At 49.3% G+C, this 27,737-nt stretch overlaps 2 protein-coding genes across 8 annotated transcripts in view; one reads left to right on the top strand and one right to left on the bottom strand.

Annotated features, from left to right (window-relative positions):
• The window catches only part of DPH7 (diphthamide biosynthesis 7), an 807,287-nt gene that overhangs the window by 639,116 nt on the left and 140,434 nt on the right, over nt 1–27,737 (top strand). The window lies entirely within an intron of this gene.
• EHMT1 (euchromatic histone lysine methyltransferase 1) overlaps nt 1–27,737 on the bottom strand; it is a 230,524-nt gene that overhangs the window by 125,922 nt on the left and 76,865 nt on the right. For 6 of the 7 annotated variants that reach the window (XM_050759722.1, XM_050759726.1, XM_050759723.1 and 3 more), the window contains exon 2: nt 4,559–4,622. The exons of the other annotated variant lie outside the window; for it this stretch is intronic. In XM_050759722.1, the coding sequence (XP_050615679.1) occupies nt 4,559–4,622 (64 nt within the window). The remainder of the gene's footprint in view (nt 1–4,558; nt 4,623–27,737) is intronic. 7 annotated transcript variants of the gene reach the window in all.

Raw genomic sequence — 27,737 nt, 5'->3', positions numbered from 1 at the left:
CAATGTCCTCCCACCACCACGACACCACCACAATGTCCTCCTACCACCACGACATCACCACAATGTCCTTCCCCCACCACGATATCACCACAATGTCCTCCCCCCACCACGACATCACCACAATGTCCTCCCACCGCCACGACATCACCACAATGTCCACTACCAGTGTCTGACATAAACAGGCAGTGCAGGTGACACCAAAGGGAAAGAGGAATGTGAGGGGCGGAGTGTTCCCACCTGCGTTGACAAAATCATTTACTTAAAAACAGACTCAAGGAGCAAGTAAAACACAAGCGCACAACCCAACTGCTGAATTTGAAATCATGTTACAAAATCAAAGGCATTTCCTTATATCAACATTTCCTAGAAAATGTAAGAAAGAAAGTATCATTCACAGAAGTAGGGAAAACTACAAAGGGTATTAGGAAATTTGCCAAGATTACTCAAAGCCAGTGTGTTGGGGGGAAAAAAAAAGTTAAATAGAGGGCATTTCATGCTCCTAAATGTATGACATTACAAAGCTGTCAAGTCCCCTCAAATTGAATCTATAGGCTGGGTGCAGTGGCTCATGCCTGTAATCCCAGCACTTTGGGAGGCCAAGGAGGGACGATCGCTTGAACCCAGGAGTTCAGGACCCACCTGGGCAACATAGTGAGACTCTGTCTGTACCAAAAATAAAAAAATTAGCCGGGCATGGAGGCGCACACTTGTAGTCCCAGACACTCAGGAGGCTGTGGCAGGAGGATCGCTTGAGCACAGGAGGTGAAGGCTTCAGTGAGCTGACTGCACCACTGCACTCCAGCCCAGGTGACAGATCTCATAAAAAAAAAAAAAAAAAAAATATATATATATATATATATATATATATATATATATATAAAAAGCAAACTGAATCCAGCTCCCCTCCAACACCAACAACAAAAAAAATTGGTGAGGAGGATTAAACACCATGAACAAGTGGGGATTTAACCCTAGAAATGCAAGGTTGGCTTAATAGCTTAATGAATTAATATGCCAAATATCAATAGAACAAAAGGACAAAACCACATAAGCATCTCATGAGACAGGAAAAAATGAACACCCCTTCATGGTCAAAACACTTAGCAAACAGTTTGCTAAGAAAAGAAAAATCCCTCAACCTGACATAGGGCATCTATGAAAAACCTACAGCTAACATCACACTTAAAGGTGAAACCCTGGACGCTTTCTCCCTAAGATCAGAAACCAAACAAGGATGTCCGGTCTTGCCACTTCTATTCAACCCTGTACTGGAGATTCAAAGTAGGGCCATAAGGAAGAAACACAAATAAAAGGTATACAGATTGGAATGGAAGAAACCAAATGAGCCCTAAAGATGACACAAGCTTTTATACAGAAATTCCCAAGGAAGTATAAATTATTAGAATTAATAAACAAGTTTAGCAAGGTTACAGGATGTAAGATAAATATACAAAAATCAATTTTATTTCTTTTTTTTTTTTAAGATGGAGTCTCGCTCTGTCGCCCAGGCTGGAGAGCAATGGCATGATCTCTGCTCACCACAACCTCCGCCTCCCAGGTTCAAGTGATTCTCCTGCCTCAGCCTCACAAGTAGCTGGGATTACAGGCGCCCGCCACCACGTCAGGCTAATTTTCGTATGTTTAGTAGAGACGGGGTTTCACCATATTGGCCAGGCTGCTCTTGAACTCCTGACCTCAGGTGATCCGCCTGCCTCGGCCTCCCAAAGTGCTGAGATTACAGGCAAGAGCCACTGTGCTCAATCAATTGTATTTCTATACAGTATCAACAATCAAAATGAAAAAGAATTTTTAAAACAATTCTATTTAAAATATCACTGAAAAATATAATACTTATGGGCCAGGCACGGTGGTTCACGCCTGTAATCCCAGCACTTTGGGAGGCCGAAGACAGCAGACCACTTGAGCCCAGGAGTTCAAGACTAGCCTGGGCAACATAGGGAGACAGTGTCTCTTTTTTTTAAAAAAAAAAAAAAGAAACCCTGGGTGCAGTGGCTCACGCCTGTAATCCCAACACTTTGGGAGGCTAAGGCAGGTGGATCACAAGGTCAGGAGATCGGGACCATCCTGGCTAACACCGTGAAATCTCGTCTCTACTAAAAAATATAAAAAATTAGCCGGGCGTGGTGGCAGGTGCCTGTAGTCCCAGCTACTCAGGAGGCTGAGGCAGGAGAATGGCGTGAACCCAGGAGGCGGAGCTTGCAGTGAGCCGAGGTCACGCCACTGCACTCCAGCCTGGGCAACAGAGCGAGATTCTGTCTCAAAAAAAAAAAAAAAATTAGTGTGGTGTGGTGGCTCACACCTATGGTCCCAGCATACTTGGGAGGCTGAGGTGGTAGGACTGCCTGAGCCCAGGAAGATGGAGGTTAGAGTAAGCCATGATCACACTCCAGCCTGGATTACAGAGGGAGACCCTGTCTAAAGAAAAGAAAATCCTACAATAAACTCTCACATTTAAAGCCAACTGATTTTCAACGAGGGTGCAAGAACAATTCAATGGGGAAGAAAAGTATTTTCCATAAATGTCGCTGGGACAACTGATTATCAACTTGCAAAAGAATAAAGTGGGACCCCCACTTCAAACCACAGACAAAAATTAACTCAAAATTGATCGAAAACATAGATAAAAGAGAGAAAACTCCAAGAAGAAAAAAAAACAAATGTAAATCTTTGTGACCTTCTATTAAGTAATGATTTCTTAGGTGTTAGAACAAAAGCACCAGCAACTGAAAGGAAAAAAAAAAAACGGTAAGTTGGACTGCATCAAAATTAAAAATATTTGTACTTCAAAGGACATCATCAAGAAAGGGGAAAGACAAGCCACAGACTGGAAGAAAATATCTGCAAATCCCATGGCTGATAAGGGACTCCTGCTTATATAAAGAACTCTGAAAACTCAACAATAAAAATCAATCCAATTTGAAATCACAGGATCTGAAGAGATATTTCTCCAAAGAAGATCTAAAGGCAGTCAATAAGCACATGAAATGATGCTCAACATCACTGGCCGTCAGGAAAACGCAAACCAAAACCACAAAGAGATGCCACTTCACACCTGCCAGGACAGCCACAGACACTAAGAAATGGTGGCGAGGACGTGGAGAACCTGGAGCCCTTCACAACTGCTGCAGGGAAAGCAAGATGGGGCAGCCACTGTGGGGGTCCAGCAGTTCCCCCAGGGTGCATCAGGCCGTGGCTCAGCGGCAGTGGGTAAGGAAACAGGGCACAGGCAGAGCCTAAAGGGTAATGGAATAACCTGGTGCCTGTGGCATCTGGTGTCATGTAGGAAACAAGTTCCACTAGAAAGGCCAAAGGAGGTGTGACCAGGGAGAGAAGAGGGAAGAGCAGGAGGGCACTGGAGCCAACAGAAGAAACAGTTCAAAGAACAGAAAGGACGGCAACAGGAAGGGGCCAAAGAACAGGAAGAAAACACCCAGTCAGGCTGCAAGAGGTGGATGGCACGGGAGGTGGGGGCCACCCTGGAGGGTCGGCTGGGAGTGGCGTCAGAGGCAGGCAGCGGTCAGAGCAGTGCACAGCCGGTGGGTGGACAAGCACCCACAGGCACAGAGAGGCCGTCTACGGTGAAAGGACACGGCAGGGGCCACAGCCCACAGTCCATGAGGGGCCAGGCCTTGCTCGCTGTCTGGAGAGGTGCAGCCTCCAGCTGGGAGAGCCTTAGGCAAGTCCTGTGCCGGAGCTGCTCCCACAGCCGCCAGCCTCATGGGTCCAGCCGAACACCGCTCTCCCTTCACTGTGGACAGCACAGCGCGTCTGGCGCCACGTGCCCTCATTTCCTGGGGGCGCTCTCGGTGGTGCAGGCTCTACAACAACATCCGAACCCTGAAGACGAACCCTGAAGACTCACGTGTGCACCACGCCTGACAGAGGGGTGCAGCCCCGCCAACTCCCCTCACCCCAACTCCCCTCCTCCTACCTCCCCTCACCCTGCCTCTCTGCAGACACTTGCTTCCATACCGCTCCCTCCACCTCCTGGTGACCACTGCTGTTCTCCAAGTCTCTGCCATAAAATTGGAGTCATGCAGTTTTGGCCCTTTGGGTCTGGCCTCCTTCACTTAACAAACCGTGCACAAGCTTCATCCACGGTGCGGCGTGAGTCACGCTGTGTGCTCTTCTGGGCTGCTGACCGCTGTCCCACTGTGTGGATGCACCACAATCTGTTCATCCAGCTCCTTATCAACTGAGGACGCTGGAGTGTCTCCGGTTTTTGGTGACGTGAACAATGCTGCTATAAACATTTGTGTGGCCACTCACTTTTAACTTTCTGGGTGTACTTTAAGACAAGGATATGCAGGATTTTTGCTTTTCATACTTTGACAAATGTGTTCCTTTTCCGGCAGAGCTTTTGTGTGTGTCTGTGCAACTGTGTCTATGTAGGAATGGGATATATTAGAAACTACAACATAAACCTAGGTAAAGCAAAGAAAGTCAGAAGATGGGGACAAATAAGAGAGGAAGAACAGCAGGTTTTCTAGTCTGGAGGGAGGCGCTGCTCCTGTCCCTCGGTGCACACCGCCCTCACCTTCTCCCAGCAGCTCGGTTTTCACACAGCAATCCTGCTGAGGCTCCCCCCTCGCCGGAACTGCCTGTTAGAGAGAAACAACAGACGTCAGCCGGGTTCAGCGGGAGGCCGCTTTTCCAAATGGACATCATTTGGAAAAAGTCAAAAAATCTTCGTGACAACATTCACTATGAGCTGCTGGACAGTCACTCCTCCTGCCAGCTGGCTACAGTCGCCTCCAGAAGAACTGACATTCAGAATACAGCCCAGGGAAACTTCTCCTGTATTTCTATTTTTGGAGACAGTTTTTTAACAGTAAGAACACATTCGTGTATTATTTACATAATTAGATATCTGAACTATTTTGGCTCTGTTACAGGAATGTTACAATTTATTTCAAAATGCATTCTGCTGCTGACAATAACTCACATATTTCAAATGTCCAACCTCCTACAAAAAATTATAGAAATAAATCAAGAAAATTCAGTAGGAAACTTAAATCACTAAATGTTTGAGATTGAGCATCTACTATGTAGAGTTGTATATTATACAAGGCCTCTTAAATTTTTTTTTGTTGTTGAGACAGAGTTCACTCTCTTGTCCAGGCTGGAGTACAGTGGCGTGATCTCGGCTCACTGCAACCTCTGCTTCCACAGTTCAAGCGATTCTCAGGCCTCAGCCACCCAAGTAGCTGGGACTACAGGCGCCCGCCACCACGCCCGGCTAATTTTTGTGTTTTCAATAGAGATGGGGGTTTCGCCATGTTGGCCTGGCTGGTCTCAAACTCCTGGTCTCAAGTGATCTGCCCGCCTCGGCCTCCCAAAGTCCTGGGATGAGAGGTACCACCCAAGCACTTGGGTGGTACTTGGACGTAATTTTTTTTTTTAACAAAAAAATCCTTGCCTCCAAGAAGCTTAAGAGTCTGGTTGGAGAAGTGAACATAAACACAAAAAACACTCCTAGCCAGGCCCCTCCTGACGCAGAAGCAGGGCCACGGAGTCCATGAGGAGACGGCAGGGAATCTGCCAACGCCCCGCCCACAGCTGGGGGCTTTGGAAGAGGGCTGCTGACTGCTCTGGGCAGTCTGAGAGGCCAGACTGCAAGTGGGAACTGTCAGGCTGACACCCCAGCCTGGTGATGTGATACTGGAGAAACCCCTCTGCTGAGTCCACCGGAAGCTGGAAGTGGGCAGGAAGCCTCGGGGGCAGATAAAACAGCAACAAGTGAGCGAGGCACACCTGGGGCTCCAGGAGTCCACGACCAGACGAGGAGATGCAGAGACCTGCCCAGGGTCACCAGGAGCAGCCAGTCAGACAGCTGCAGGAGGCCAACCATGCCCTGTTTCCATCTTTGACTATCAACAAGTAAAAAGTATAAGAGGTTGCAAAACCCTGGGTGTCCAGCGTCTGGATGAGAAAATGCGTCAACAACAAAGCCTCGGCTGGGCGCAGTGGCTCAAGCCTGTAATCCCAGCACTTTGGGAGGCCGAGACGGGCGGATCACGAGGTCAGGAGATCGAGACCATCCTGGCTAACACGGTGAAACCCCGTCTCTACTAAAAAATACAAAAAACTAGCCGGGTGAGGTGGCGGGCGCCTGTAGTCCCAGCTACTCGGGAGGCTGAGGCAGGAGAATGGCGTAAACCTGGGAGGCGGAGCTTGCAGTGAGCTGAGATCCGGCCACTGCACCCCAGCCTGGGTGGCAGAGCAAGACTCCGTCTCAAAAAAAAAAAAAAAAAAAAAAAAAAAAAAAACAAAGCCTCTCAACAGATGCCTCCTCCCCACAAAGCAGACACCAGGCCAGCCCCTACCTGTGCCCAGATGTGGCTACTGCTTTTCAGGGCTCAGATCCCTGACCTGGGGGCCTCCGGGCTGACTTGGTAACACCTGACTTAACTGCATCACCTTCCGCAGGAGCTGGTCTTAGCAACGGTGCACAGCCCGCCCCATCACAGTAAGGCAGGGAGGCCCAGGTATCCACCTCCCACCCCCGATCTCCCACTGCCAAGCTGGGGCCAGGCAGCCAAGCTGCTCGTGCCAGCCCTCGAACATGCAGGGCACGCTACCTTTCCTGGTCCATCACAGCTGTATGCCAGCCAGCTCAGCCTGCACTCTTCACACCTACCCCAACAGGAGTTCTCCGGGGACCCCTGCAATCCTTCCAGGAGTCCAGGAGGTCAAACCTATTTTCATAATAATACTAGGACCTCAATTTTCTTTTTCACTGTGTTGATATTTGCACAGACGGTACCCAAGCGGGGGTATCAGCCCCTTAGCATCGACCAGGTCAGGACACCAAAATGTATACCAGCACCTGAACTCTTGACCACTAGGCACTTGGGGGGCTCGCCTGAGAATGCCCTGGATGAGGCAGTGAGATGGTGGCCTCTGAGCACAGCTCTCCAGTGTTCTACATCAGAGGAAGGGGGCAGGCAGCAGGCCAGGCGCAATGGCTGGGTGGAACCGGAAGCTTTCCTCACTCATAGAGCATCTTCACTTAAAAGAACAACTGGCAAAATCTATGCTACTCAGACTTGGATATGCCACTCAGGCCTGGACATGCCACTCAGGCCTGGACATGCCACTCAGGACTGGACATGCCACTCAGATCTGGACCTGCCATTCAGGCCTGGACATGCACTCAGGACTGGACATGCCACTCAGGCCTGTATATGCCACTCAGACCTGGATATGCCACTCAGACCTGGACCTGCCACTCAGGCCTGGATATCTGGCAGACATTTCCACAAAACAGAGTGAGCCTCAAAGAAAACAACCAGTAGTATCTGTTGCCAGTGTTAAAACTCTACCTTTTGAATTTTCGAAACAGACGTAAATGTGTATCCGTCCCTACGAGTTTGAAAGTTTCCCGTAGTTATGACTTTTCTTATTACATGAAAGGTATCATTAGTGACTACGATTTTTGATACCATATAATAAAACATGTCAACATGGGGAAGATCTTCATAACAAGGTGAGCCAACATTCCCCAAACACCCAGTGCCTAATATTCAAAATCACGCACAGGCAAAAGATGCATCAAGACGGGCTTTCACGCCATAGAGGAAGAAGGCCACGGGCACAGTTTCACCTCGTTGAGTCTTGGTGCCATATCAAAGCAGAACAGCTGCAATTATCTGAAAAGATATCGAAATACTTCTCCCTTACCAACCACAGTCTACGTAAGGCCAGATTTTCTATCAGACAGTATCACCTCAGGCTGGGTGCAGAAGCCGATTTTAAATCCAGCTGTCTCTTGGATTAGCCAGACGTGACAGAGATGGACCAACATAGAAAACAATGCCACCCAACTGAGTTTTTTCATTCAGAAAAAGTACTTTTCATAGACACTGCTGTTTTCCCTAACATGTAAATAAAATGCTATGTGTTTATTATTTTTTTAAAATTATGTGATTTTTAACTTTTCAGTTTTCATTTCTTTTACAGTATCTATCATTAGATACAGCCCAATTAACAAGAGCCCTCTGGGGCCCTCAATACTTTTAAGACTAGGGCCTTGAGGCCCACCAAAGACACCTGCCTGCCACGGCACGGCTCTGCCGACAAGGTCTCCTGGCCTGAGATGAGCCCGGGTGGAGCAAGGCAGGCAGACCTCGTGGAGCACGGCAGGCAGACCTCGTGGAGCACGGCAGGCAGACCTCGTGGAGCACGGCAGGCAGACCTCGTGGAGCCGCCGGGGTCTACAGACATTTTCGGGCATGAGCTGTGGCCCTCACATGCTGTCCCCTCCTGAAGGCACCTGCCAAACCCCACTCCATCTCACAGTCCTCATCACCACCACCAGCCACAAATCCTACCCATGAAATTAAGTTGTGTAATCTTTTGAAAAAATGTTTAAGAATGCTATGTAACACACTACCAAATAATATCTAGAATTATCCACTATTCTGCTGTGTGTCCAATTCAACTGCACTCAGGAATCCTCTGACAAGCGCTGACCAACAAGCCAGTCCTCACACCAGTGTTAGGTCCAGAAACACAGCACAGATGCCTCTGGCTGGTCGGTAGCATCCCCAGTGCTCCCTTCCATTAAGGGACAGCTGAGGACGGCCCAGAGCAGAGGTGAAAGGAAAAGGGGACACCGAGGAGGAGGAGGGAGGCCCGGCAGAAGCAGATAGAGCAGGTTCTGCAAGGCAGCGGCTCCACCCTCTCCTCCAGAACCACGGCCTCTCCTGACTTCCAGGAGGCTTGGGAAGATTTTCTCCTAGCAAGGGATGCTGCTTCTGTGGCCCAGGGGCTGCCCCTCGGGGCTGAAGCATCACAGGCTGGCTTCGGAGAACAGCCCTGGGAGCAGTGCTGCCAAGTCTCCTTAGGGCTGATGGATTCTAGGAGTTTATGAAACCTCCCGATTAAGAACAAATTAGTTTACAATACAAATGTAAATGACAGGCTGGGTGCGCTGGCTCATGCCTGCAATCTCAGCACTTTGGGAGGCCGAGGCGGGTGGATCACAAGGTCAGGAGTTCGAGACCAACATGGCAAAACCCTAGCTCTACTAAAAATATAAAAATTATCCGGGCGCGGTGGCGGGCGCCTGTAATCCCAGCTACTCGGGAGGCTGAGGCAGGAGAATCGCTTGAACCCGGGAGGCGGAGGTTGCAGTGAGCCAAGATCGCACCACTGCACTCTAATCTGGGTGACACAGCGAGACTCCGTGTCAAAAATAAATTTAAAAGGAGAGGAAGAGCTCCTATTCGTAACAGTGACAGAAATGCTGTCTCATCTCAATCATTCAGCCTAGCACATTATTCCTTCTCCTTGATCTAAGCAAAACGAAATGAATTAGTTAAAACAAAACTGTGTTTTATGTATCCTAAATCGAGACCTTTCCACTGACAACATCCACCTAGCGGGAGAGAGCAAGCCGCAGGGACTCAGACCCCGCACCGCAGAAGCTCCGCCCAGTCCAGGAAGCGTGGCCAGGAAATTCCAGAAAAAAATCATCTGCATTTCCCCCAGGAGCCCCAACCTGCAACTCCCCCAGACGGCCCAGGATCCCACCGACGCCCAGGCCAGGCCAGCTCCATGCGCCCTGCCCTGCCATGGCCCCGTGTGCCTTGACTGGCAGAGCCCAGCCCCACCCCTGATGATGCCACGCCCCTAGTGACGCTCCCCCCCACCCACAAGGCAGAGGAGCCCAGGCAGAGGTCAGGGGTCCAGGTCCACCCCAGGAAGAATGGCCTGGACCTTCCCCACCTCGCAATTCGGAAGTCCAGGAGTAGGAGGCATTGCAACTCACTTTTCAGAGGTTGACAGGAGCTCCAGAGCCATGAGGAGAGGAGGGGACCGTGGGCCTCTCTTGGTCAGTACAGGTGCCAGGGCAGGGCTGGTCCAGACCCCACAGCCCCAAGACTGCCACAGGCCTCTAGGGCCCCAAGATCCCATGGCCCTCTAGGGCCATCCCCCAACCTCACAGCAACAAGAGACAGAGTGCAGTGCCTACTCCAAACCTACCCGGGGAGGACAGCAGACCTGGGGCTTCTCGCTCAGTCAGGAGACCCTCCTCCCCTTCCACGTGGGTTGCACCTGCTATCCACAGAGCCAGCCCGACCTCTGCGCCCGCCCAGCAAAACGACCAGTCCATTTCCACCTGAGCAACAGACCTTGTGTTTTTAGTGTCACAATTTGTGCACAATGTAGAGTAGACACCAGGATGGCGGGTAAGAGAACAAAACTAGTGTGTGCAAAGCATGAACAGGAAGCATGCACACATTCCAACTCCGAAACACTGGCTTCAGTTCTGGCCACTTAAAAATCACATTACGACAAGTCCAGAAAAACCCAGCTCCTTGAAGGTTCTTCTTATCCTCAGTACATTTGCCCAAACTCAAGAACTTTCAGGAGATTTCATGTCTGACTTCCAAACTCAAGTTAAATGAACTCCCAGGCCGGAGCACTGGCTCATGCCTGTAATCCCAGCATTTTGAGAGGTCAAGGCTGGAGGACTGCTTGAGCCCAGGAGTTCGAGAACAGCCTAGACAAAACAGTGAGACCCCATCTCTACAAACAACTTTCAAAAATTAGCCAGAGGTGGTGGCACACACCTGTAGTCCCAGCTACTTGGGAGGCTGAGGTGGGAGGTTCCCTTGAACCCAGGAGGTCGAGACTGCAGGGAGCCGTGGTTGGACCACTGCACTCCAGCCTGGGCAACAGAGGAAGACCCTGTCAAAAGAAGAAAAAATAGAAAAGGGAGGGAGGGAGGGGAGAAAGAAGGGAAGGAAAGGAGGAAAGAAATAAAAGGAAGGAAGGAACAAAGAAAGGAGGGAGGGAAGGAAAGAGAGGAAGAAAGAAAGGAAAGGGAAGAAAAGAAAGAAGGCAGGAAGGAAAGGAGGGAGGGAAGGAAGGAGGAAGGTAAATTCCCTCCCAGAGACTGGGATTTCCAGGAATTCTGATGCTTCTTTCAATTTAAGGGCTTTTTAAATACAAAATCCTAAATAAAAAGATAAAAGGATGAAAGTAAAGAGAGGACACCAAGCAGCAATAATGAAGATTCTTGCAAACTGAAGGACCAAGACAAACGGCCAAGGGATGTACCCAAGGATACTCCTCTCTGAATAAAAATACAGAACTCATTTTAGTCCTAAAACTCTGTTCTTCTTAAATACCATTTAAAAAAAAAAAAAACCACTATCTTAAATGTCCTTATTTTTTTAAATTAAAACCAACAGAAAATCCTCAGAATCTACGACCAGGGCAAGGCCAGAAGCCTCCAGTCTTGGTCCTGCTTGTTTATGAGAACCAAGTGGCCCAGTCCTTCCCTCCAAGTCCCGAGCTCGGTGAGCTCCTCCCTCCCCCACATTTCCCTACAGGCTGCGGAGCTGACGTCATATCATAACCTCACTGTTTACAGACACATAGTGATATGGTTTGGCTCTGTGTCCCCACCAAAATCTCATGTTGAACTGTAATCCCAAATACTGGGGGAGGGGCATGACAGGAGGTGACTGGACCACGGGGGCAGACGTCCCCCTTGCTGTTTTCGTGATAGATCTCACAAGATCTGGTTGTTGGAAAGTGTGTGGCACTTCCTCCTTTGCGCTCTCTTCATCCTGAGGGTCAGGTAAGATGTGCTTGCTTCCCCTTTGCCCTCCCACCATGACTGTAAGTTTCCTGAGGCCTCCCTAGAAGCAGAAGCCTATACAGTCCAAGGAACCATGAGCCGATCAAACCCCTTTTCTTTATAAATTACCCAGTCTTAGGTATGTCTTTATAGCAGTGTGAGAACAGACTAATAAAGAAAATTGGCACTAGAGAAGTGAGGCATTGCTATAAAGATACCGAAGCAGCTTTGAACTGGGTAATGGGCAGAAGTTCGAACAGTCTGAAGGGCTCAGAAGAAGACGGGAAGTTTGGAACTTCCTACAGGCTTTTTGAATGGTTTTGACCAAAATGCTGATAGTGATATGGACAATGAAGTCCAGGCTGAGGAGGTCTCAGACGGAGATGAGGAACCTATTCGGAACTGGAGTAAAGGTCGCTCTCGCTTCAGCAAAGAGACAGGCGGTGCTGTGCCCCTGCTCTAGGGACCTGTGGAACTTTGAACTTGAGAGAGATGATTTAGGGTATGTGGTGGAAGAGATTGCTAAGTAGCAAAGCAGTCAAGATGTGGCCTGGCTGCTTCTAACAGTATCACTCATGTGCATGCACGAAGACAGTATCTGAAACTGGAACTTATATTTAAAAGGGAAGCACGGCATAAAAGTGTGGAAATTTTGCAGCCCGACCATGTAGTAGGAAAAAAAGCCCGTTTTTCAGGGAAGGAGTTCAAGCCAGCTACAGAAATTTCCATGAGGAGCTGAATGTTAATAGCCAAGACAATGGGGAAAATGCCTCGGAGACCTCTGCAGCAGCCCCTCCCATCACAGGCCTGGAGGCCTAAGAAAGAAGAATGGTTTTGTGGGCCAGGCCCAGGGCCCTGCTGCTCTGTGCAACCTCAGTACATGGTGTCCAGCATCACAGCCACTTCAGCTCCAGTGGTGGCTGAAAGCACCCCAGATACGTCTCAGGACACTGACCTAAGGGTGCAAGCCGGCAGCTACCAAGGCTTCTACATGGTGCTAACCCAGCGGGTGGCACACAGGGCAAGAGTTGAGGCTTGGGAGCCTCCACCTAGATTTCACAGGATGTATGGAAATCTATACATCGTGGTGGCGCACGCCTGTGATCCCAGCTACTCAGGAGGTTGAGGCAGCAGAATCACTTGAGCCTGGCGGAGGTTGCAGTGAGCTCCACTGCACTCCAGCCTAGGTGACCAGAGTGAGACTCCGTCAAAAAAACAGAATGTGAGAAGGACATGAGATTTGGGAGTGGTCAGGGGCAAAATTACCTGGTTTGGCTCTGTGTCCCCACCCAAATCTCATGCTGAACTGTAATCCTCAGTGCTGGGGGAGGGGCCTGGTAGGAGCTGACTGGATCATGGGGGTGGACCTCCCCCTTGCTGTTCTCATGCGTGAGTTCTCATGAGACCTGGTTGTTGGAAAGTGTGCAGCACTTCTCCCTTCACGCTTTCTCTCTCCTGCCGGCCATGTGAAAATATGCTTCTCCTAGGCCTTCTGCCATGATTTTAAGTTTCTTTTTTTTTTTTTTTTGAGACGGAGTCTCACTCTGTCGCCCAGGCTGGAGTGCAGTGGCCGGATCTCAGCTCACTGCAAGCTCCGCCTCCCAGGTTTACGCCATTCTCCTGCCTCAGCCTCCCGAGTAGCTGGGACTACAGGCGCCCGCCACCTCGCCCGGCTAGTTTTTTGTATTTTTTAGTAGAGATGGGGTTTCACCGGGTTAGCCAGGATGGTCTCGATCTCCTGACCTCGTGATCCGTCCGTCTCGGCCTCCCAAAGTGCTGGGATTACAGGCTTGAGCCACCGTGCCCAGCCGATTTTAAGTTTCTTGAGGCCTCCCCAGAAGCAGAAACCTATACAGCCTGCCCACAGAACCATAAGCCAATTAAACCTCTTTTCCATATAAACTACCCAGCCTCGGGTATGTCTTTATAGCAATGTGAGAATGAGCCAATACACCCGGAAACCTGGCATTTTTACAGTAAAACTAGAGCTACGACTTGTAAAGCCAGAATTGATCACAGGAACAGTTCCTTCACGGACCCACCCAGATTCTCATCAATGCCACAGCCTATAACAAAATCCTAGTTAGAACAGTATCTAAGTGTCAAGCGATGAAATGCTATGGTAGGGAGGGTGGGGTGGCTTGGTAGGGGTGCAAAACCTACCCAAACCACAATCAAAATGGGTCACGACAGCAACAAATCAAGCCTTTTGAGAAAAGCAGAACAGCGGACTAATGAGGCCCACCTCAGCACACACTTGACATGCTCGAGCTAGACTCCACCATCCTTCTAGAAAACATTCTCTTCTTCCAAATGCCCCCTTTAATATCTTGTCCAAGGCACCGATGTGGCTGGAGAAAAAAGGAATATTCCCCACTTTGTGAAGTTTTTTCCTTAAATGTTAATTGGTGGGTTCAGATAGACACAAAAACTGAAGGGGAAAAGGTTCCCCAGACAGTGAAGCAGAACTCAGACCCTGTGCGGGATCCCCATGAGGGATGTGGAGGCCAAGTACGCGAGCAGCTCCTGGAGGCTGGCACTACAGGCTGTCGTGACGTGAGACACCCAGTTACGTTCACAGCTCAGATAAGACCCAAAGGGGATAGAGGGATAGGAGAACTACTCACATGCCAAGTCCATAAGATAAATATATTCTTTAGGTAAATATTGGTGTGTAGCTATGTTCATGCTAGTGACCTCACAAATTCTCTTTAGCAACACAGAAGACAGTAAGCTTTTTATTCCACATGATGATATACATTTACATAACTGAGATTTTCTTCATGATTAAAATAAAAAGCTTCAAGTTTTTACAACACTATCACTTTATTTGTATGTCTCTTCCTCTAAATGTAATCATAAAATAAGCATGCAATAATCACAACTTAACATAATCCGTAGGAAAAACAAAGGCAGCATATACACACTTGCTATTCATTCATTTGTAGAAACAGGGTCTCATTCTGTCACCCGGGCTGGAGTGCAGTGGTGCAACCACAGCTCACTGCAACCTCCAACTCCTGGGCTCAGGAGATCTTCCCACTTCAGCCTTCCAATAGGTGGGACTACAGGCATGTACCACTCTACCAGGTCAACATTTTATTTTCTTTTTCTTTTCCTTTTTTTTTTTTTTTTTTTTTTGAGACCAAGTCTTGCTCTGTCACCCAGGCTGGAGTGCAGGGGCGCAATCCCGCCTCCTGGGCTCAAGAGATTCTCCTGCCTCAGCCTCCCAAGTAGCTGGGATTACAGGCGCACATCAATTAGAGCCTGGCTAATTTTTGTATTTTTAGTAGAGATGGGGTTTCACCACATCGGCCAGACGGGTCTCAAACTCCTGACCTCGAGTGATCCACCCGCTTCAGTCTCCCAAAGGGCTGGGATTACAGGTGTGAGCCACCGTGCCTAGCCCAACATTTTTAACTGAATGAATTTCATTCTTGCGGCTGACAGGACAATATTATTTTTCGTCTACAAGTAGATACTTCTCCACTGTCATTTAATATGAAATAACCATGCATCCAATATAATGCCATAATACAGTTAACCTTAATTGTACTACATTTGATGTTAGATGCTTTTTTAAAAAACAATTTCTATTATACATACAGGATAAATTATTAAACTTTCGCGAAGAGCTCAGCATCACGTTCCCAGAAAAGACGGCAGCGCGCCTTCGGGGTTCAACTGCCTGCTCCTGTGGGAGGCTCCTACCAGCACCCGCACCACCAGCCCACCTGAGGGGTGAGGCACTGTCCCCCACAGGGAAGCACAAGGCGCACCCGCACCCTGCAGGTGAGGCTCCCAGTGCGTGGCCTCCTGCCCATCAATTTCTACCAAGCTACTGACTTCTTTTTTTTAAATAAACAATGTCTAGTGGGGGAAAGATCCTAGAAACTGAGACACTGCCCTTTATAAGATTCCTAAAATTCAAAGACAAATAAGGACTAGACATATTTCGGATAATCTCTGTTAAAAATTATTCAAAGACAAGCCCATAAAAATATTATAGATTTAAATTTTAAAGAGACAGGAAAAAGAACCAATGGAACTGTGTTGACGGCAGAACAGAGGCGACCCTGGCCACTAGCACGTCAGGAACAAAAGACTCAGTGGCTTCGTGGCTGCCGGTACACCTAGGCCCCGGCTGACCCTGAAATGGACTGAGGGTGCATCTAAGGCTCCAGGCTGGCAGGAAGGACCCCTGCCCATCTCCATCTGGGCCCTGGGGAAAGCCAGTCACCTCCCTGCCTACTCTACCTTTGAACAACCTGGCAACCTGCTCACTAGCTTTAAAAATCCTTTCAGTGATACCTGGCATTAGGCAACTTTAATGTTCTTCCAGAGACGTTCTCACCCACTAAAGAGATGACATCTGATCCTTCATGTTTACCAAAGACAGTGCAAACAATGGCATTTTACAACCCACCCAGTCAATACCACCAGGAGGTGAAGGTGAATAAGGTAGTTTACCATGTCTACAATAATACGTCTACATCAGTTACCTCAGAAGCGATCATTTATTTTCCCAAAGTTTGGAGTTTCCACGGCAATCCCTGCTTTTCCACAACACGCTGGTAAGACAAAACGTGTCCACGTTTTGCCGACAAACCAAAAACAACGATCATCCTCAGCGCCTGTGGCAGTGGCCTCCATTCCCACACTGTGTCTCTGCACGCTACCAGGAGGCTGGAGCCAAAGCCAGGGAGTGAGGCCTCCGTGAGCCACACCGCCCTCACAACACTGCCATCCTGCAGTGGACCAGAATGTGCAATCACATTTTACGCAGAAAGTCAAACTACAGAAAAGGAGCTGTATGGATACAATCATCTGAACGGAAAACTTAACAGGCAGAAAATATTCGTCTTATCTCAGGGTTCTTCTGCTCATTTTCCAGAGAGCTTTGTTCTTTGTTAGACTAGACAAATTACTGAAGACTTCTTGTAATCTGGCTTTATTTTACAAGGATGCAACCATAGAAACTACTCTGGAAATGAATATTCTATCAACATATTCACTCTGACTTACCAAATACAATATAAATGATCCAAAGGAAAAATTTCTAATCTCAACAGTAAGATTTTAACCACAAAAAGTATCCTTCTATATGAGGCTAAAAGAAAAATCTTTTTTTTTTTTTTTTTTTTTTTTTGAGACGGAGTCTCGCTGTGTCGCCCAGGCTGGAGTGCAGTGGACGGATCTTGGCTCACTGCAAGCTCCGCCTCCTGGGTTCACGCCATTCTCCTGCCTCAGCCTCCCGAGTAGCTGGGACTACAGGCGCCCGCCACCTCGCCCGGCTAGTTTTTTGTATTTTTTAGTAGAGACGGGGTTTCACCGTGTTAGCCAGGATGGTCTCGATCTCCTGACCTCGTGATCCACCTGTCTCGGCCTCCCAAAGTGCTGGGATTACAGGCTTGAGCCACCACGCCCGGCCAAGAAAAATCTTTAAAGTTACCAGAAATTTAAAACTGCTTCAAAAAAATCTTCACACAGTATGCTGGGTAAACTGTACGACCCCGTGTGCAGTGAGCACAAGGCCGGGTCGGCCGACCCCAGTGGGCAGAGCGGGATCTCCCTCAGGGCAAACGTGCTCCAGGAGCGCCTGCCCTGGAACCAGAGACCCCCACAGAAACACGGAGGTCAAGTGCTACAACAATCAGGCACATGGATCTCAGACTCTGCACTGGTTTTGTTTGTTTTGAAACAGACAACCTCTGTTGTCCAGGCTGGCATGCAGTGGCACCATCTTGGCTCACTGCAACCTCCGCCTCCCAGGTTCACACGATTCTCCTGCCTCAGTCTCCCAAGTAGCTGGGATTAACAGGTGTGTGCCACCATGCCCAGCTAATTTTTGTACTTTTAGTAGAGGCAGGGTTTTACCACATTGGCCAGGTTGATCTCTAACTCCTGACCTCAAGTGATCCGCCTGCCTCAGCCTCCCAGAGTGCTGGGATCACAGGCGTGGGCCCCCGCACCCAGCCTCTGCACTGTTTTCTGAGCCGCGCACACACCCGGCCTCTGCACTGTTTTCACAGGGCCAGCTCTGAGGTCTGCTCTGCAGACCTGTGCCTCTGGGTCAGAGGCACCAGAAGGCACGACTGCAAGTGAGAACCACGCAAGCTCAGAAGGCAAAGAAGGAAGCCGCAGGCATCCTCCCACGGAACTGACCTGGTATCCTTCCCAGCGTGGCCTCTGCACACTTCCACCCGCCATCTGGGTTTTGGGAGGGTGTGTCAACTTTCACGTACTATCTAACCGAGCTTTAAAGACACCCCCATGACGGCAAGACATTAAGAAAATGGAAGGAAACGTCCTTGTGCAGCCTCTTTAAACGTATCTTCATGATCCTACAGCTGAACCTGGTGTTTGCCTTTCACCACCTGGGGGGACTATAAGAAGGAAATTCCTTTTCCCCACAAGAAAATACCCTGGTCCGCTGGGCTATCCTACACGCTATCAACATTTAAAAACGTCATTTCACAACAACCGGCACAAAAGATTGCCTTCTCAATCTGCCAACACAAAAGATTGCCATCCTAACAGTGGAGACTTTTTTATTCTAAAAGGAAGAAAAATGTCACATTCCAATCTGCCATTTGCTCCTTTCTGCTTTAGGAAAGCCCAGGATCTGGAAGGGAGACTCATCTTCTCCTTGGGAACGGTAACAACAGCAAGAAAGAACTTTCAATGCCAAATGGCTTCTCCAGGATGGGAAGCAACTTCGGTCCAGGAAACTCATGAGATGAAGAGCGCTCTCTACCCGCCCCCTAATTTTAAACCATTTTCCACATACCAATTTCACCAGCTAATTATCAAAAGGGGTGGAGAGAAAAAGAATGAATCCTTTCAATATCTGAGAGATTTTCTTTTCCCTCTTTTGTCTTTTTGTTTTTTCCCTTGGCAGAAAAAGGAGAGTTGGTTCCTAAATTTGGAAGAAACAATTAATATCCAAAGTAGTCCCAGAAATTACATTTAAGGGACTTTAAAATATCAGAACAGATTCCCTTTCCATCTGCTGCTTAACCCTTAATTGAGCCTCTCTGCAAAGAAAGAAAATCGAAGGTGGCTCCGTCCCTACTGTTGCCTTTGTCTAGTTCTTTCAACTACGGCATTTGTCCAAAGATGGCAAAACCAGTGCAAACACCTGCCAGTCCCTCACGTGCCTCCAGCAGCACGCCGAGACTCCAGCAGCACGCCGAGACTCCGGCAGCACGCCGAGACTCCGGCAGCACGCCGAGACTCCGGCAGCACGCCGAGACTCCTCCATCGAGAGGTGGGTCGGTACCCCTCTCCTTTGCCTGGGTGGACCTAACTGCCTGGAACTAAAGTATGTGGCAGAAGTGGCAGCCCATGACACAGACTGTGGCCTCAACGCAGCTCTGCCTTGCTTGCTTGCTCTGTGCGGCCCAGCCACTGCGTGTGAGGGGCCCACGCCACCTGGGAGGTCACACGTGGGTGCCCTAGCCAACAACCCACTAACTAGCACTGGCCACCAGACGTGAAAGGACGCAGCCCACACTAACAACACCCCCATATTCGAGTCTTCCAGCTGAGACCCTAGACTCACGGACCAAAAGAAAGTCACCTCCTCTGTGCCATCTGAATTCCTGTCCCCTGAAAGGAGTGACACATGACTACTGTTGTTTCAGCTGCCGAGTTTCAGGGTGGTGCAGTCTGTGGCGAGAGACAAGGAAAGCAAAGCTCTTGATGCTGCCCTTCTTCCCCTTGCCAGCAGGGGTCAGGGCAAACCCCAGCTCCAGGGCCCTATCCGTGCTCCCAGCACAGGCCCAACACACAGATCTAACAGCAACCCAAGCACTGGGGCTCACTTGCCACCAAGGCCTGGGCTCCATGGCTGTGGTCTCTACCCTCATGGAACTGGACCAACAGAGAAGATCAGCAGACCAGGAACGTGAGCAGGCTAATGCTCCCTACAGAAGAAACACGTACCGAGCGGAAGCACGTGGGGCCGGGTGGCCGGCAATGCAGGTGCACAGGGGTGAGCACCTGCCTGCAAAAACCACCACAACTCCAAATTCCCACCAGCCAAAACCTGTCTCTTTAGAGCCTTTCAGGTCCAAAACCACAAAGTAGCCATGACCAGAAAGGGTGCCTTGACGTAACTGGCGAGTGTGAGGCCAGAGGGTATCTGCTCTAAGGGCACTCAAGCTGGAGACGGCTACTTGCCTTTCTTACCGCCACTAATAGCTGATGCTCTAGTTTATCTATCGTCTCCTTTGAGACTGAGAGTACAATTGCAACAATCTGGTTTACCTGCAACACCGAGTTCCTGGGCCTGCCGAGCTGACGGCCTGCCTTCCAGGAGATTCGCCAGGTCGAGGGCACCCTGGGGCCTTGTGCCTGGTCACTTGCTCGCCAGCCTCCTGTGCTAACAGCTCCCTCCTGTGTGCTGGGTGCGTCTCCACTGTGGCTGGGCTGCTGACTGGCACACGGTTCAGAGCACAGCCCTGTGGAGACTTACAGCCTCTACCTGCCCGAGTGAAACTGGAAAACATCTACTCTTTCCCTGCGTTTAATATGGAGCAAATTAAGATGAAAATTCACGGTCAGAAACCACAAGGCTGCTGACCAACAAGACTGCCTCACAGGCAGGAAGAAGGGCCCAGAGCCAGCCTCAGCTGTGCGCCTCCTCCAGTCCCAGGCCCCCGCCGCACTCAGCCACACCACAGGCCCCATAAAACCAGGAAGCTCAGTTCCACCCTAAAGATCTAGTTCTTCCTCCGTTTCAATCAAATGCCACATAATGTAAAACGATCCTAGAGATGGCAGAAGTGCTCAGTATGATGTCACTTCTTTTTTTTTTTTGAGACAGTCTCATTCTGTTGCCCAGGCTGCAGTGCAGTGGCGCGATCTTGGCTCACCACAACCTCTGCCTCCCAGGTTCAACCGATTCTCCTGCCTCAGCCTCCTGAGTAGCTGGAATTACAGGTGTGCCCCACCACACCCAGCTAATTTTTGTATTTTTAGTAGAGATGGGGTTTCTCCGTGTTGGCCAGGATGGCCTCGATTTCCTAACCTCAGGTGATCCGCCCGCCTCGGCCTCCCACAGTGCTGGAATTACAGGCGTGAGCCACCGCGCCCAACTGAGGTCACTTCTTACACCTTAAAATGGGCAACATGCCTCCACATGGCTCATACATTTGCCCTTAAACAAATCAGTAATGGGATTGAGAATGTGGCCTCTCTACAAGACCACTGGCGGCCTGCAGGAAAGGGAAGGAACTGTTCTAGGCCTGATCTTAAACATAACCAAGTGCACAGAGCAGACTGTGTTAACACCCTGATTTGAACAAAGCCACCATCAAATGACATTTTCAAATAACTGGGCGAAAGCTGAAAGTGATGAGATGACGCCGGTAAAGTGCTGTTAATTCTGTTAGGTGTGAAAACGGCATTGTGACCTTGTTTTTAATGTCTATATTTTTAAAGATACATCTTAAGGATTTACGGGTGAGAATCTCACAACACCTAGTAGGTGCTTCAAGACATTTAAGCAACAACAAACGGGAAACACAGGAAGAAAAGGAAGGGAGCCGGCGCAGCACAACCTTGACAATTATCAGCCAGCGTCCTGTGCCACTATGTGGTGGGGATCGGCCAGCATCCTGTGCCACTGCGTGGTGGGTAATGACCAGCATCCTACACCACTGCGTGGTGGGTATCGACCAGCGTCCTACACCACTGCGTGGTGGGTATCGACCAGCGTCCTACACCACTGCGTGGTGGGTATCGACCAGCGTCCTACACCACTGCGTGGTGGGTATCGACCAGCGTCCTACACCACTGCCTGGTGGGTATCGACCAGCGTCCTACACCACTGCGTGGTGGGTATCGACCAGCGTCCTACACCACTGCCTGGTGGGTATCGACCAGCGTCCTACACCACTGCCTGGTGGGTATCGACCAGCGTCCTACACCACTGCGTGGTGGGTGACAGGTAACGCTTGACATCAGACTGGTTAGATTTGAATCCCAGCTCTGTCATTAATGAGATATGTAACCTTGGTTTCTTAACCTCTCTGTGCCCGTTTCCTCTGCAGTAAAATGGGAACAACTAACTACAAAACCAATTTAGCAGGCTATGTGGAGGCTGCAGGACCCTCAGGACTGTGGGTGATGCCTAAGTTCTGAATTGATTATCAGCTCCAATATTATTCAATATACTTAAATATAAAATTAAAGTGTTTAATATCTGCCATATGGAAGACATCAACCAGTGCTTGTTAGACACCCCCTAACTTGAACTGTTCAAAAACAAGGCCAGTCTCCTGATCCCGGCCTCACGGTGTGACGCCAACTCCACGCTGTGGCTCCAGCCCTCAGCCCATCTCCCCTGCGAGAGTGTAACAATTAACCTGCTCTTTCCATCCACCCACTACACTTTTCTTTTCCAAAGTCTTGTCATTGCCATGCTGAAAACCTCTGCTGTGCCCATTCGCTAAAGGCTCCAAAGCCCCCAGGTGAGGCAGGCAGAGGCGCAGTCCAGCTGATCCCAAGGACAATCCTTCTGGCCACATCCACCCCGGACCCTCAGGCTTCCGACTGTCCCTTTTTTCCGAAAGACGCCCTACCACTGCCTGCATGTGTTCACCCCTCCTCAGCCGGCTCTGAAGCCAGCTCCCGCCCAGGCCTCTTCCTTGGCGCTGCCACACCCGGCAGCGAGCAGGGCGGCTTCACCAGGGCTGGAGCGCGCACCTGAGCACTGCTCACTGCCATCCAACACACAGCATGCGACGTGCTCCTGACCAGAGCGCAGACCATCTAGTTCCTCCCACACATGGAAGACACCAACGTCTAAGAGAGTTTTCTCACTTTTTACAGTTTTACAGACTCCTAAGTAAAAAGAAAAAGTTGATTGAAAAACACCATCTGAGGCCGGGCGCGGTGGTTCACGCCTGTAATCCCAGAACTTTGGGAGACCGAGGCAGGTAGATCACCCGAGGTCAGGAGTTCGAGATCAGCCTGGCCAACACAGCGAAACCCCGTCTCCACTAAAAACACAAACACCAGCCGGGTGTGGTGGCGGGCGCCTGCAATCCCAGCTACTCGGGAGGCTGAGGCAGGAGAACTGCTTGAACCCAAGAGGCGGAGGTTGCAGTGAGCCGAGATTGCGCCACTGCACTCCAGCCTGGGCGACGGAGTGAGGCTCTGTCTCAAAGAGAAGAGAAGAGAGAAGAGAAGAGAAAAGGAAAAGAAAAGAAAGCAAAGCAAAGCACCACCTGGTGACAACACGCCATGTGGAACACCCACAGGTGGAACAGACACCGGGAGGGACACGTGAGGTTTCTGCTTACCAAAGGCATTGTGGAGCACAGAGACCAGGTGCACCTAAACGCTCTTCGCCAGCGCTGCGGGAGCCCCTTCCCCAGCGGTGTTCTGGAACCTGGCCCGATACTGGCTGGGGTTGTGTATGATTCTCATCTTATACCATTTCCAAATTCTTACACACATCACCCTTCTCATTAGTTCTGCCTGGTTTGCACTTCAACAGAATCAGGAATATCCCGTGAATTTTTAGTCAACGCACTTCATTTATATTTCAGGGAAAGAGAACAATCTCAACAGCTCCTGTATGAAAAGAGGAAGGAAATGAAAGAACCAGGGCCAGTCAACACAGGGCCCGGTCCCTGCCCTGGGGAGACAGGGCACTTGGCGTGAGGGTGGGAGCCAAGAGCCAGGCAAGTGCACCAAGCACGAGATGCCGCTCCACACCCACGAGAGACTGTCATCAAAGAGATGGACCCTTACAAGTGCTGGCAAGGACATGGAGAAGCTGCAACCCTCGCGTGCTGCTAGTGAGAATGCAAAATGGTGCGGTTGCCATGGGAAACAGTATGGCGGTTCCTTAAAACATCAAAAATAGAATTATCATATGACCTCGCAACTGAAAGCAGGGTCTCAAAGAGACATTTACACACCATGTTCACAACAGCATTACTTGCAATACCCAAGGGGTGGAAGCAACCAAGCGTCCATCAACGGACATCCACTAACGGGGAAACAGGAAACACAACGCGGTCCGTTCACACAACGGACATCCCCTAACGGGGAAACACAACGCGGTCCGTTCACACAACGGACATCCCCTAACGGGGAAACACAACGCGGTCCGTTCACACAACGGACATCCCCTAACGGGGAAACACAACGCGGTCCGTTCACACAACGGACATCCGCTAACGGAGAAACACAACGCGGTCCGTTCATACAACAGAACATTACCGCCGGGCACGGTGGCTCACGCCTGGAATCTCAGCACTTTGGGAGGCTGAGGCGGGCAGATCACTTGAGCTCAAGAATTCGCAACCAGCCTGGGCAACAAAGAGAAATCCTGTCTCTACAAAAAAAAAAAAAATTAAAAAAAAGAATATATACATATATATATGTACATATTATTCAGCTTTAAAAAGGAAGGAAATTCAGACACATCCTGCAACACAGATGAACCTTGAGGACCTTCTGCTATAAGAAATGAGCCAGGCACAGAAAGACAAACACTGCATGGTCCACTTGTGTAAGGTCCCTAGATAGTCCAAGTCAGAGACACGAAGTAGAAAGGTCGGTTCCGAGGGCTGAGGGGAGGGAGGAATGGAGACTTGACATTTAATGGAGACAGAGCTTCAGCCTGAAATGGTGAAGTTCCGGAGCTGGCTGGTGGCAACAGTGGCAAAATGTGAATACACTTAACAATACCGAGCTTTATACTTGAAAATGGTTAAGATGGTGAATTTGATGTACGTATATTTTGTCACAATTTTAAAACAAGTTTAAATGAGTCCTCTCTGTATGACCCAGCACCTTAACTTCATGGTGCTTATCTAGAAACATTCTTGGACATGTACACGTGGAAGAATATACGATGCTGTTTAAACCAGCAGTGCTATTTGTACCAGCAACACACACAAGTGATCATCACGATGACCACCAACATGGGAATGTTTAAAGGAGAGGGCCAGGCGCGGTGGCTCACGCCTGTCATCCCAGCACTTTGGGAGGCCAAAGCAGGCAGATCACGAGGTCAAGAGTTCGAGACCAGCCTGGCCAACATGGTGAAGCCGCGTCTCTACTAAGAATACAAAAATTAGCTGGGTGTGGTGGTGCTTGCCTGTAGTCCCAGCTACCTGAGAGGCTGAGGCAGGAGAATCGCCTGAACCCGGGAGGCAGAGGTTGCAGTGAGCCAAGACTGCGCCACTGCGCTGCAGCCTGGGTGACAGAGCGAGACTCCATCTTGGAAAAAAATAAAACAAACAAGAAACAAGATATATTCCTCGATACCTAGTCTATCACTTTTTTTTTTTTTTTTTTGAGACAGGGTCTCACTGTCACCCAGGCGGGAGTGCCGTGAGGCAATCACAGCTCACTGCAGAGTCTTGAACTCCTGGGCTCAAGCGATCTTCCCACCTCGGCCTCTCAAAGTGCTGGGATGACAGCATGGGCCGCTGAGCTCAGCCTCCTGGTGTCTAATTATTACGCAACAGCCCACAAAGTTGATCTCTATGTACTGACATGGAAAGAGCTCTCTGAAATACTGTGAAATAGAAAAGCAAATACACAAGAGTAAGTCACCCTGCATTCCTCACTTCCAAATTCTACATGACGTCCATCGGCAAATCTAGTCTCCGCCTTCAAAATACATGAGAAATCCCATCGCCTCTCACACCAGCAGCGCTGGCCATCTGATCTTTTGTGCAGTCTTCCCCACGTCACCTTGAGTCTTAACATAGTAAATCCCATTAAAATGTAAGTCAGATCACGCACCAGTCCTCTGTTCCTCTGTTTCAAACATTCTAGTGGCTTCCCATCTTGCTCAGAATAAAAGCAAGTTCTTTCCAAGAGCCTGCACGTGCACTGCTTCTGTTCACCACGGCTGACCAGAGCTCCTCGGCCTCATCTCCACACGTCTGCTCCACGCCAGGCACAGCAGCCAACATGGTGGGCACCTGTCCAGGATCTGGCCCCCACAATTGCAGTCATTCCCACCTGGAGCCCCTTCCTCCCAGATATCTATGCAGCTTATCTCTCTCACCCTCCTCAGCTCTTTATTCACACGTCAAACGACAATCATAGGTATGCAAAAAAATGTGTACATCGCTATCTGTCCTTTTTTCTTTTTCTTCTGAGATGGAATCTTGCTTTGTCACCCAAACTGGAATGCAGTGGCTCAGTATCAGCCCACTGCAACCTCTGTCTCCCAGGTTCAAGTGAATCTCTTGCCTCAGCCTCCTCAGTAGCTGGGATTACAGGCGTGCACCACTGCACCCAGCTAATTTTTGTATTTTTAGTAGAGATGGGGTTTCACCATGTTAGTCAGGCTGGTCTCGAACTCCTGACCTCATGATCCACCTGCCTCCGCCTCCCAAAGTGCTGGGATTACCGGCGTGAGCCAGCGCACCCGGCCATGTCCATTTTTTAAAAGTGAAAAAAATGTCAACCAATACATAGAGTGCAATTTCATTATGTTAAAAAGTACATACTCACAAAAACAATAGCGTACAGCTCAACACAAAAACAATAGCAAACAGCTCAATTATATATGGACACACACAAAAATACTCCCAAAGGACACATACCAAACTCACAATACAACATATTTCTGAGGAGGAGGTGGGATCCAGTGACCAAAGAAAACTGTAGCTTTATTTGTAATGTTTGATATTTTTCCACAATTAGATTAAACAAACAGACTTCTTTTGTAATTGAAAACAAAGTCCTTTCCAGTGTAAAAATGGGAATGGAGAACAAGCAGTCAGTTAGTCACTCCTGGGGAATGGAGAACAGGCAGTTACAGTCAGTCACTCCTGGGGAATGGAGAACAAGCAGTCAGTCAGTCACTCCTGGGGAATGGAGAACAAGCAGTCAGTCAGTCAGTCACTCCTGGGGAATGGAGAACAGGCAGTTACAGTCAGTCACTCCTGGGGAATGGAGAACAAGCAGTCAGTCAGTCACTCCTGGGGAATGGAGAACAAGCAGTTACAGTCAGTCACTCCTGGGGAATGGAGAACAAGCAGTCAGTCAGTCACTCCTGGGGAATGGAGAACAAGCAGTTACAGTCAGTCACTCCTGGGGAATGGAGAACAGGCAGTTACAGTCAGTCACTCCTGGGGAATGGAGAACAAGCAGTCAGTCAGTCACTCCTGGGGAATGGAGAACAGGCAGTTACAGTCAGTCACTCCTGGGGAATGGAGAACAAGCAGTCAGTCAGTCACTCCTGGGGAATGGAGAACAAGCAGTTACAGTCAGTCACTCCTGGGGAATGGAGAACAAGCAGTCAGTCAGTCACTCCTGGGGAATGGAGAACAAGCAGTTAGTCAGTCACTCCTGGGGAATGGAGAACAGTCAGTCACTCCTGGGGAATGGAGAACAGTCAGTCAGTCACTCCTGCAGCAGCGCACCACTCCCATCAGGACACTCACTTCCTCTTGTACAAAGACATCCACAATAGCAGATCAGAGCTCAGAATAGGTCACCACGGCCATCCACGGATGTGACCAGTTCAGTCAGGATGGACTCAGTGGATGACACAGACCTTTACACACCTGCTGTCCATGCAGTGGTATGACACCAACCAAGGAGAACGCAGAAGCAAATTCATCACCCATGACAAATACAAACGTGTGCGTGAGAATACACAAAACGCGCAGCTAAGTGAGGGTAATCAAATGGACAGCGGTTGGACAATGGGCTAAAATTATATTTTCTAAGTATTTCCATAATATTATAAAACTAACCCTTTTAAAAACTTCGTTTATACAGTACAAATGCTCTACATTGATATTTCTCTTCACAATAAAGCAGATAAGTTTATTCTTCCCAAATGATCATTTCAAGAGCCTCCAGCAAGCACAGGCATCAGTGTGGCCCTCCATGTGCTCTGAGCAGGAAGACTGCAGCGCTGGCAGCCGGCCATGGCCCAATGTGGGATAAAAGAGTCCAGCAGCGTGGCAAGGTATGATCAACATATGAAAATGAGCCATGTTTAGAGGCAGAGCTTGCAGTGAGCTAAGATCGCGCCACTGCACTCCAGCCTGGGTGACAGAGCAAGACTCCATCTCAAAAAAAAAAAGAAAGAAAGAAAGAAAATGAGCCATGTTTATATAAACTA

This window comes from Macaca thibetana, chromosome 15 (genome assembly GCF_024542745.1).
Source record: "Macaca thibetana thibetana isolate TM-01 chromosome 15, ASM2454274v1, whole genome shotgun sequence".
Taxonomy (NCBI): domain Eukaryota; kingdom Metazoa; phylum Chordata; class Mammalia; order Primates; family Cercopithecidae; genus Macaca; species Macaca thibetana.
Note: the sequence above shows the minus strand (reverse complement) of the source record. Positions and strands in the feature narration are given on the sequence as shown.